The following is an 11,828-nucleotide window of genomic DNA, read 5'->3' as shown; positions in this document are numbered from 1 at the left end:
ATTATTTGCAGATGACTTGATATTGTACATAGAAAACCCTAAACATTCCATCAAAAAATATACTAGACTTAACAAATGAATTTAGCCATGTAGCAGGATACAAAATTAACACCCAGAAATCTATGACCTCTTTATACACAAATAATGAACTCACAGAAGGAGAAACTGAAAAAACAATCTCATTAACCATTGCACCAAAAAAAATTAAGATGCCTAGAAATATACTTAACCAAGGAGGTAAAAGACCTGTACTTGGAAAACTACAGGACATTGAAAAAAGAAGTAGAGGAAGACAAACAAATGGAAGAACATACCGTGTTCGTGGATTGGTAGAATCAACATCACTAAAATGTCCATACTACCCAAAGCAATCTACAGATTCAATACAATTCCCATTAAAATACCAATGGCATATTTCACAGACATAGGACAAACTCTACAAAAATTCATCTGGAATAAAAAAAGACCCCAAATAGCCACAGTGATCCTGAGAAAGAAGAACAAAGTAGGTGGGATCTCAATACCAAATATCAAGCTGTATTACAAAGCCACTGTTCTCAAAACTGCCTGGTACTGGCACAACAACAGATGTATAGATCAATGGAATAGAATACAGAACCCAGAAATCGACCCGAACCAATATGCTCAATTAATATCCAACAAAGGAGGCAAGAAGATACAATGGAGTCAAGACAGTCTCTTCAATAAATGGTGTTGGGAAAATTGGACAGATATATGCAAAAAAATGAAACTAGACCACCAACTTACACCATACACAAAAATAAACTCAAAATGGATAAAGGACTTAAATGTAAGACGGGAAAACATACAAATACTAGAGGAATTCAAAGGCAACAAAATCTCAGACATATGCCAAAGCAATTTCTTCACTGATACAGCTCCTAGGGCATTGGAAACTAAAGAGAAAATAAACAAATGGGACTACATCAAAATAAAAAGCTTTTGCACAGCAAAAGAAACCATCAACAAAACAACAAGAAAGCCCACTGCATGGGAGAACATATTTGCCAATGTTATCACCGATAAGGGTTTAATCTCCAACATTTATAGGAAACTCATACAACTTAACAAAAAGAAGATAAACAATCCAATTAAAATGGGAAAAGGACCTAAATAGACACTTTTCCAAAGAGGACATTCAGAAAGCCAAGAGACATATGAAAACATGCTCAAAGTCACTAATCATCTGAGAGATGCAAATCAAAACAACAATGAGGTGTCATCTCACACCTGTCAGAATGGCAATCAGCAACAAATCAACAAACATGTGCTGGAGAGGATGCGGAGAAAAGGGAACACTCGTGCACTGCTTGTGGGAATGCAGACTGGTGCAGCCACTATGGAAGACAGTATGGAGTTTCCTCAAAAAGTTAAAAATGGAACTCCCATTTGACCCCGTGATCCCACTTCTAGGAATATATCCCAAGAAACCAGAAACACCAATCAGAAAGGATATATGCACCTATATGTTCATAGCAGCACAATTCACCATAGCTAAGATCTGGAAACAGCCTAAGTGCCCATCAGCAGATGAGTGGATTAGAAAACTGTGGTACATCTACACAATGGAATACTATGCTGTTGTAAAAAAAGAAGGAATTCTTACCATTTGCAACAGCATGGATGGAACTGGAAAGCACTATGCTAAGTAAAATAAACCAGTCAATGAAAGAAAAATACCACAGGATCTCACTCATTTATGGATAATAAAGACCATTATAAACTGATGAACAAAAATAGATACAGAGGCAGAGCAGCATCAAACAGATTGTCAAACTACAGCGGTAAGACCGGGGAGGGTTGGGGGGGCGGGGGGTAAGAGATCAATCAACTGAAGGACTTGTATGCATGCATATAAGCATAACCAATGGACACAATATACTGGGGGTAGGGGAGGCCAGGGGAATGTCAAGGGAGGGAAAAAAAGGAGACATATGTAATACTGTTTGTAATACTTTAAGCAATAAAACAAAATTTTAAAAAAATCAATAGAAGTATTTTAATGTAAAAAAAGAAAGAGATAGAGGAAGACATAAACAGATGGAAGAACATATCGTGTTCATGGATTGGTAGAATCAACATCATTAAAATGTCCATACTACCCAAAGCAATCTATAAGGTCAATGCACTCCCCATTGAAATACCAATGGCATATTTTATAGACCTAGAACAAACTCTCCAAAAATTCATCTGAAATAAAAAAAAGAACCTGAATAACCACAGCAATCTGAGAAAGAAGAACAAACTTGGAGGTTAACAATACAAGATATCAAGCTATATTACAGAACAACTGTTCTTAAAACTGCCTTGTACTGTCACAAGAACAGACATATAGATCAATGGAAAACAACAGAGAACCCAGAAATCAACCCAAGACATTATGCTCAATTAATATTTGACAAAGGAGGCAAGAGCATGCAATGGTGTCAAGACAGTCTCTTCAATAAATGGTACTAGCTGATCAACAAACAACAGGAAAGCCCACTGCATGGGAAACATATTTGCCAATGCTATCTCTGATAAGGGTTTATTCTCCAAAATGTACAGAGAACTTATATAACTTGACAAAAGGAAGATAAACATTCCAATCAAAAATGGGTAAAGGACCTAAATAGACACTTTTTGAAAGAAGACATAGAGAAGGCTGAGAGACATATGAAAACATGCTCAAAGTCACTAACCATCCAAAATCAAAATAAAATGACAATGAGTTATTACCTCACACCATCAGAATGGCTACCATCAACAAACCAACAAATGACAAGTCCTGGCGAGGATGTGGAGAAAAAGGAACCCTAGTACACTGCTGGTGGGAATGCAGACTGGTGCAACCTTATGGAAAACATTATGGAGTTTCCTCAAAAAATTATAAATGGAACTGCCATTTGACCCAATGATCCCACCTGTAGGAATATAGCCTATGAAACCGGAAACACCAATCAGTAAAAATAATGCACCGATATGTTCATAGCAGCGCAATTTACAATAGCTAAGATCTGGAAACAGCCTAAGTGCCCGTCAGTAGATGAATAGATAAAAAAAACACTGTGGGACATTTACACCATGGAATACTATGCAGCCATAAAAAAGAAGGATCTTTTACCCCGTGAGACAGCGTGGAAAACCTGGAGAGTATTATCCTAAGAGAAATAAGCCTGTCAGAAAAAGACAAGTATCAAATGATCTCACTCATTTGTGGAATCTAACGAACAAAATACTGATAAATAAAAAGATCCATAGATATAGAAGTGTAGAATAGATTGATGACTCTCAGAGGGAAGGTAGGGTTTGGGGATTGGGTGGGGGAAAGAGATTAACTGGGAAACTTATATGCATATATGCAAAGTCCATGGACACAGACAATAGTGTGGTGAAGAGCTGGAGGGACAGTGTCAGATAGAGGGTGTCATGAGGGAAACAGAGGGGGACATCTGTAATAATTTCAGCAATAAAGATAATTTTTAATATGTATATTATTTAATTTTTAAGGACACATATAAAAGATTTGAAGACGGCATTTTTCAGAAGTACAGCATATGATGTTATTCATGAATCCTCATATGCAATAAGTAAACAACAAATTTATAACAGTCTCCAGAATGAATACCCTATTTCTTCAAAATTACATGCAACTATGATTTTTTATTCAGAAGATCTAAGACTACCTGCACTTGACTCTGACACAGAGCCACAGCCTTGCTGCTCAGAGTGGTCCTCAGAGCAGGACCTTCAACCTCAGCACCACACAGGACATTGATTCTCAGAATCTAAAGCCCATCAGGACCAGATAAAAAAAAAACAATAAAGAATGATTTAAAGTCTTTTTGATGTCTTTGTTCCTGAGACTGTAGATGAAGGGGTTCAGCATGGATGTGACCACACAGTACATGACTGAGGCCGTTACACTTGAGTGTGCATTGTGGGTAAGCAGCACAGCTAAGGTACGTGCTTAGGCTCCTACAATAAAATAAGGAGACAACTGAGAGGTGAGATGCAAAAGCAGAGGATGCTTTATACCTTCCCTGAGCTGATGACATTCCACGTGTGCACGACACTATTTTAGAGTATGAGTAAAGGATCCCAGCAAAAGGACCACCAACAAGCAGGACAGTTGAAAAATAGATCACCATGTCATTTAAAAAGATGTCAAAAAAAGTTTGATCATCAGATTGAGTCCCCAGGAAAAGTGAGGAATTTCCAAGTCCATGCAGAAGGACAGCCATTAAGCATTGAAGCAAGGAATTCAGGATACTCATGATCCAATCCATCGCAACCAGCAGTCCACAGAGCCGAGGGCTCATGATGGCGATGTGGTGCAGAGGGTGGCAGATGGCCACAACCTGGTCATAGGTCATCACGGTTAAAAGGAAAACATCCAACCCAACAATATATGTATATATGAATACATCTCCGTGATGCAGCATTCATAGGTTTTGGCTTGGCTCTGTGTCTTGATGTTCACTAGCATCTTTGAGACAGTAGTAGAGGTGAAACAGATGTCTGCCAAGGACAGGCAGGAGAGGAAGAAGTACATGGCTGTGTTAGGGTGCATATGGGTCCACAGTGTTTCTCATCCTCAGCCTAGGTATGGCCCAGACTTGAGAGCTCTGGCAGTGTGGATATTGAGAGGGACAGGGCCTGCTCAGAGCCAAGTACTTCCTTCTGTTGCCTCTCAAGCCCACATCCCAGTACTCGCCCACTAATGCTGCTCTCTTTCATTTAGTCTTGTTTGCAAAAGTACTGCTCTCTGGAGACTCAGACCATGTGCTACTGATTCCTTTGTCCTGAACTCATGTAGCATGAGCATCCTGAAAGCATTATGTTGAAGAATCTAGAAGCACAGTGTGTGGAGGGGCACGTTCCTCCCTCGGGGACAGGTAAGGCCATGTCCAGAAGCCCAGCAGCATCTCCAGGGCATCCAGCAGAGGGAAGGCATACTCCCAGGTGAGGCTAGGGAGTCTAGCTGTGTTCGGTATACCTTTCTTTTGGGGTGCTCTGGTGCCTGCCCAGGGCAATGGCTCCAGGTCCCCTGACTATCTCCTCCCAACCCTCCCACATGTTTCCTCCTAGGAGCCCTGATTGTAGAATTTGGTTTTCTTACCCTCTACCTCCTAGCCAGGTCCGCCACTCACCGAAACTTCCTCCACTGTGGCAACCAAGGGCCTGGCTACCATGGAAGTCCCAAATAGACCTGACAGAGCCTGTGTGTGTCCAGAACAACAGGGGGGGGATGTCGGGCCCTCCCCAGCACTTCTCCTGTCCTCCTTTCCACCATCTGGGCATCTCTGGCTCCCTCCTGCCTCTCCATGTCCAAGGCAATAGAAGGATCTTCTGACTCATTGTCCTTAACTGAGCACTGATACCTGCTCTAGCTACTGGGGAGACAGAGTGATCACCACTTAGAAGCTCTTACTTATAGAGGCCTTTATAGACCTTAGTAAATGAGTCCACCCATCTCCCAAGTCCATGAAAGAGGAACTCATGTTCTCCTCCTGTTTTATAGATAAGGAGACTAGAGCACAGACAGGTGAGGTTGCTCACCCAGGGCTACACATCCAGACAATGGCAGAGTTAGGGCCTGGACCCTGACCACTCTGGTCTTCTGCTCCCATCAGAACCATAGACAAGGTTCCAGCTTTCCACTCTGTCCAGAGAAGAGAGACAAGAAATAAGAAATGAGCAAGAATATACTATTCAGTGAAAAGGGCGATGAAGATCTCAAAAGAGGGTAGCAGGTGGGAGATGGACTTGGGTGGGTATAAATGATTCACTTAGACTCACATAACCTAGAAAAGCTGCTATACTCCTATTCACAATTTATTACAGGGAAAGGATACTGATTAAAATCAGCAAAGGACAAGGCACATGGATGGGACTCAGAGAATACCAGGCATGAGCTTCCAGGTATCCCTCCCAGTGGAGTGCAAGCTCTCAACTCGACCAGCCATGATCTGGGACAACATGCAGTGAGTATTTCCAAACAGGGAAACTCACTCAATCCTTGCTGTCCAGGTTGTTTACTGGGAGTTCCTCACGTGGGCCTGACTGACTACTCATGTGGTTGACCTCAGCCCCTTCAGAGGACAAGCTGATAGTGCATTGCTGGCCTAAGGCCTCCACCATAAATCACATGAGCCTGACTCTCTGACATGGTCTGAGGTCTGAGGTATATAGACAATCTTATTTGGCAGGACACTCCAGGGCCTTAAAGATGACCTCCCCAGAGAAAGGCAAGGCAAAAGCATCATGCAGACAGGCCTTCCTTTGGAAGATGCATGATTGGAGCACCCCAAGACCACTGAGTTAACTCTTTACTGAGGACAACTAAATATCAAATCAGGAATGCATATTTTAAAAGTTCATGTAAAAGCTAAAGCTGAAGGAAGTTGGTGCTTCCCTGATCCAGACTTCAGATGAGACTGCAGCCCCAGCCAACACCTGGATAATAACCTATGAAAGACCCTGAAGGAGGAACCATGCAGATGTCTGGGGGAAGAGAGTTCCAGACAGAGGGAACAGTGGGTGCAAAGGCCCTGAGGTAAGACTAAGCTTCCAAGAAGAAAAGGAAGGCCAATATAGGATAAAAGAAGGAGACGACATCAGAAAGGCCATTTGGAACAAGGTTAGAATGCCTTATGGACAGGATGACACCCCCTTTTAGGGCCTGAAAAACTGAGCTGGTGGTGGAACCATACTCTAAGAAGGGAAAAATCATTGGACATACTACAAGACAGCCATCATGATCCCTGCCTCCTGGTATTCATTTGTAATCTCCTCCTTGAGTGTGGGCACTTCTGATAGTAGAGTAAGACAATGGTGATAGGATGTCATTTTCAACATTTACAGAAGATTGACATTTCTTGATTCCATCTCTTTCTCTTTCTTTCTCTCTCTCTCTCTCTCCCTCTCTCTCCCTCTGACTTTAAAAAGATCATATAAAGGAAAGTTTTAAAGCAGAAACAGTGAAATAGTTCAGAAAAAATCATAAAATACACCAAATAATCTTTCACCCCAACGAATAAGTAGCCTAACACATGAATAGCATATTCCACACTTTATTGATTAGATGTATGCCATGAAAAACATTTTTGTACAGTAAAAAATTTATTCTGCATTTTATTGATTAGATGTGTTCCATGAAAAACATTTTGTACAGTAAAAAATTGTATGGCTATTATTGCTTCATTACATTTTAGGTTTTCTCTAACTCTAACCATATAAGACCAATCTATGTATTAAAATGTGTATTTTATTGTAGGCTCTCCTTAGAAATGTGTTTGATAGTCATTTTTGCTAGTGGCTATGGTAGGCATGTAGACACAAGCTGAATAATAGAATGAAGAATATAAAACCAGGAGACTAGATAAAAAACATACTAGCATGTTAAAGTCTACATTATCAAGAATAGAAGTAAAGGTAGTGCTATAGAAAATAATGATAGCCCAGCCAGCATGGCTCAGTGGTTGAGCATCGACCTGTATACCAGGAGGTAACATTTCCATTATGGTGGGGGTATGTGCCCAGGTTGCAGTCTCCTTCCCTAGTGTGGGGCGTGCAGGAGGCAGCTTATTGGTGTTTCTCTCACATCACTGATGTTTTCTATCTTTCTCTTCCTCTCCCTTCCACTCTCTGAAATCAATAAAAATATATTTTTTACAAAAGAAAAGAATAATGACAAGGCCACCACTCTCAAAACTGCTGGTACTGGCACAAGAACAGACATATAGATCAATGGGATAGATTAGAGAACCCAGAAATTGACCCAAACTACTATGCTTAATTAATATTTGACAAAGAGGTAAAAACATACAATGGAATCAAGACACTCTCTTCAATAAATGTTGTTGGGAAAATTGGAAAGATACATGCAAAAAAATGAAACTAGACCACCAACTTACACCATACACAAAAATAAACTCAAAATGGATAAAGGACTTAAATATAAGACAGGAAACCATAAAATTATTAGAAGAATACAAAGGCAGCAAAATCTCAGACATATGCCGAAGCAATTTCTTCACCGATACAGCACCTAGGACAATGGAAACTAAAGAGAAAATTTAAAAAAAAATGGGACTACATCAAAATAAAAAGCTTTTTGTACAACAAGAGAAACCATCAACAAAACAACAAGAACGCCCACTGCATGTGAGAACATATTTGCCAATGTTATCACCGGTAAGGGTTTAATCTCCAACATTTACAGGGAACTTATACAACTTAACAAAAGAAAGATAAAAAACCCAATCAAAAAACGGGCAAAGGACTTATAAAGATACTTTTGGAAAGAAGACATAAGGAAGGCCAAGAGACATATGAAAACAGGCTCAATGTCACTAATAATCCAAGATATGCAAATCAAAACCACAATGAGGTACCATCTCACACCTGTCAAAATGGTTATCATCAACAAATCAACAGATGACAAGTGCTGGCAAGGATATGGAGAAAAAAGAACCCTCCTGCACTGCTGGTGGGAATGCAGACAGTGCAGCCACTGTGGAGAACAGTATGGAGAATCCTCAAAAATTAAAAATGGAACTCCCATTTGACCCTGTGATCCCACTTCTAGGAATATATCCCAAGAAACCAGAAACACCAATCAGAAAGGATATAGGCACCCCTATGTTCATAGCAGCACAATTTACCATAGCTAAGATTTGGAAACTGCCCATGAGCAGATGAGTGGATTAAAAAAACTGTGTTACATTTACACAATGGAATACTATGCTGTGGTAAAAAATCAGGAATTCTTACCATTTGCAACAGCATGGATGGAATTGGAGAGCATTATCCTAAGGGAAATAAACCAGTCAGAGAAAGATCAATATCACATGATCTCACTCATTTATGGAATACTAGTGGCCCGGTGCATGAAATTTGTGCATAGGGGAGGGAGGTTGTCCCTCAGCCCGGCCTGCACCCTCTCCAATCTGAGACCTCTCAGGGGATGTCCATTTCCCAATCCGGGACCACTGGCTCCTAACCGCTCACCTGACTGCCTGCCTGATCACCCCTAAACACTCTGCCTGCTGGCCTACTTGCCCCCATCTGCCCTCCCCAGCTGGCCCCATGGCCCCCCACTGCCCTCCCCTACCAGTCTCATGGCCTCCAAGTGTCCTCCCCTGCCAGCCTCATGGCCCCCAACTGCTCTCCTCAGCTGGCCTCATAGCACCCAACGGCCCTCCCTGGCCAGTCTCCCAGAAGGTCTCCCGGTCTAATTAGCATATTACCCTTTTATTAGTATAGATAATGAACAACATAAACTGATGAACAAAAACAGATCCAGAGACAGAGAAGCATCTATCAGACCGTCTAACCTCAGAGTGAAGGCAGAGGAGGGTGGGGGTAAGGGGAAGAGATCAACCAATGGACTTGTATGCATGCATATAAGCCTAACCAATGGACACAAACACCAGGGCGGTGAGTGTGTGAATAGGGGGGTGGGGGAGTAATGAGAGGATAAGGAAACATATGTAATACCTTAATCAATAAAGAAAAAATTATTTTAAAAAAGAAAGAAAAGAATAATGAATATATAAGTGAAAACTGTGGTCTCAGATTTTGCTTTAAAATAAAATTACGCAAATGATCTTAGTATCCAAGTATAATTTTGTCCACAGTGGTAATATAATTCATGACTATCCTTTCAGGAAAACAATAGGAAAATGACTTGGAATGAAAAATACCATAAAATATTGAATTTTGCTAAAGTAATTCATGTTAACCTATGAGATAAACGAGAATTTCCAATTACATATGGTCCAAATATTGGATTAATTTTTTTAATATATTTTATTGATTTTTTTTTACAGAGAGGAAGGGAGAGGGATAGAGAGTGAGAAACATCGATGAGAAAGAAACACCGATCAGCTGCCTCCTGCACACCTCCCACTGGGGATGTGCCCGCAACCAAGATACATGCCCTTGACCGGAATCAAACCTGGGGCCCTTCAGTCCGCAGGCCGATGCTCTATCCACTGAGCCAAACCGGTTAGGGCAAATATTGGATTAATTTGTGTCAGAACTTCTGACCCTGAAGAATTGAACCCTGCATTCCTGGGCAATTGTTCAGCCTAGTACAGTTGGCCCATGAAAAGCTTACCTGCCAAGGAAACTTTCCAAGGCCCTCTTTAGGTCCTTGTTCCTCAGACTGTAGATGAATGGGTTCAGCATGGGTGTGACCACGGTGTACATCACTGAGGCTGTTGCACTTGAGTGTGAGCTGTGGGTAGCAGTAGAGCTGAGATACACTCCTAGGGCTGTACCATAAAATAAGGAGACAACTAAGAGGTGAGAGGCACAGGTAGAAAATGCTTTATACTTCCCCTGAGCTGAAGGGACTCCACATATGGAGGAAATTATCTTAGAGTAAGAGTAAAGGATCCCAGCAAGGGAACCACCACCTAGCAGTACAGCTGAAAAATACATTATCATGTTGTTAAGAAAGGTGTCAGAACAGGCAAGTTGGACCACCTGATTGAGTTCACAGAAGAAGTGGGGGATTTCCAAGTCTGAGCAGAAGGACAGCCTCAACACCATTAAGCTATGTAGCAAGGAATTCAGGGCACTCATGATCCAGGACACCAGAACCAGCAGTCCACAGAGCCGGGGGTTCATGATGACCATGTAGTGCAGGGGGTGGCAGATGGCCACAAACCGGTCATAGGCCATTACAGTCAGGATAAAGTTGTCCACACCAGCAAAAAATATGAAAAAATACATCTGTGTGATGCAGCCTTCATAGGTGATGGCTTTGCTCTGTGTCTGGATGTTCCACAGCATCTTTGGGATGGTGGTGGAGGTGAAACAGATGTCTACCAAGGACAAGTTGGAGAGGAAGAAGTACATGGGTGTGTGGAGGTGGGAGTCTGAGCTGACAGCCAGGATGATGAGCAGGTTTCCAACCACAGTGATCAGGTACATGGAGAGGAAAAGCCCAAATATGAGGGACTGTCGTTCCAGTGCCTGTGAAAGTCCCAGAAGAAGAAATTCTGATATTTGTGTACCATTGCCTGGGTCCATGTGTCAGAGGTGACTATCAGAAAATAGAAGAAATGAAAAACAAATTTTCACATTAGCAAGCATTTGTAACTGAGAATAAATGACATATTTATGTTTTGGAATCAAGAAAATAATTTCCATTTTTGGTGTTTGACTTGGTCCCCATTATGTTATCTCTATTAGCATTTGTCATTAGAATTTCCTTTTCTACCATCTATCTGTTCTTCAAACATAATGTATATTGTTGTTCTATTGAGGATATCTCTCATGCATTTGGGGAATACACACTGAGTGGCTAGATTATTATGACCACCTGACGTTTTTAGGCAAATTAGCTATAATTTCGCGCTGAAGTTGCTAGAGGGCCAGACCATTATAAATAGGGAAGCAGGTTGTTTACCGTGGGAACAGGGCATCACCACTCCGCCCTCTCAATGTCATCTCACAGGCGCCCAACCTCAGCACCCAGAACACCCAGACACTCTCCAAAGGATGTGAGCGCATCAGAGGGGATGTGTGCACATCCTGTGGGGGTGTTAGGCATGCCGGGGTTGATGGAAGTGCGGTGGAGAGGTGGGGGCAACTTGTGCACGCCTTGGTTTGCAACTGTTGCAGGCGTGGGAGGGTGACAGTGTGCTGGGGGATGTTGGCACGCCAGGGGGGTATGTGCACACCGGAGGCCTCTAGCTTTACAGATCCACAAACCCCCGTGGTGAGGCCAGGAGGACGTCAGTCTGGCCCGCCATGGTGGCTGTCCCTGCGATCCTGCACCTTCTGGGCCAGGGGGTGGATCTTGCACAGTC

The 11,828-nt window shown here is 42.0% G+C and overlaps 1 protein-coding gene and 1 pseudogene across 1 annotated transcript; both read right to left on the bottom strand.

Annotated features, from left to right (window-relative positions):
- Positions 1–3,781: 3,781 nt before the first annotated feature.
- On the bottom strand, positions 3,782–4,573 carry LOC111824102 (annotated as a pseudogene).
- Positions 4,574–9,739: 5,166 nt separating this feature from the next.
- On the bottom strand, positions 9,740–10,947 carry LOC106695174 (olfactory receptor 7A10-like). The gene is made up of 3 exons (XM_023747590.1): positions 10,593–10,947; positions 10,127–10,307; positions 9,740–9,749 (listed from the first exon to the last, which is right to left on the bottom strand). The coding sequence occupies exons 1-3, from the start codon at positions 10,945–10,947 to the stop codon at positions 9,740–9,742; spliced, it is 546 nt and encodes a 181-aa protein (XP_023603358.1).
- Between the last annotated feature and the right edge of the window lie 881 nt (positions 10,948–11,828).

Source organism: Myotis lucifugus, unplaced genomic scaffold (genome assembly GCF_000147115.1).
Source record: "Myotis lucifugus unplaced genomic scaffold, Myoluc2.0 scaffold_920, whole genome shotgun sequence".
Lineage (NCBI taxonomy): Eukaryota > Metazoa > Chordata > Mammalia > Chiroptera > Vespertilionidae > Myotis > Myotis lucifugus.
Note: the sequence above shows the minus strand (reverse complement) of the source record. Positions and strands in the feature narration are given on the sequence as shown.

Bases quoted from the DNA above. Each gene is read 5' to 3' on its own strand.
- LOC106695174 (XM_023747590.1), bottom strand. From the start codon at position 10,947: ATGTACCTGATCACTGTGGTTGGAAACCTGCTCATCATCCTGGCTGTC. The intron at 10,308-10,592 runs GTGCCCTGAATT...CTCACCTCTTAG, and splicing joins TCTGGTGTCCTGGATCATGA to TTGTCTCCTTATTTTATGGT.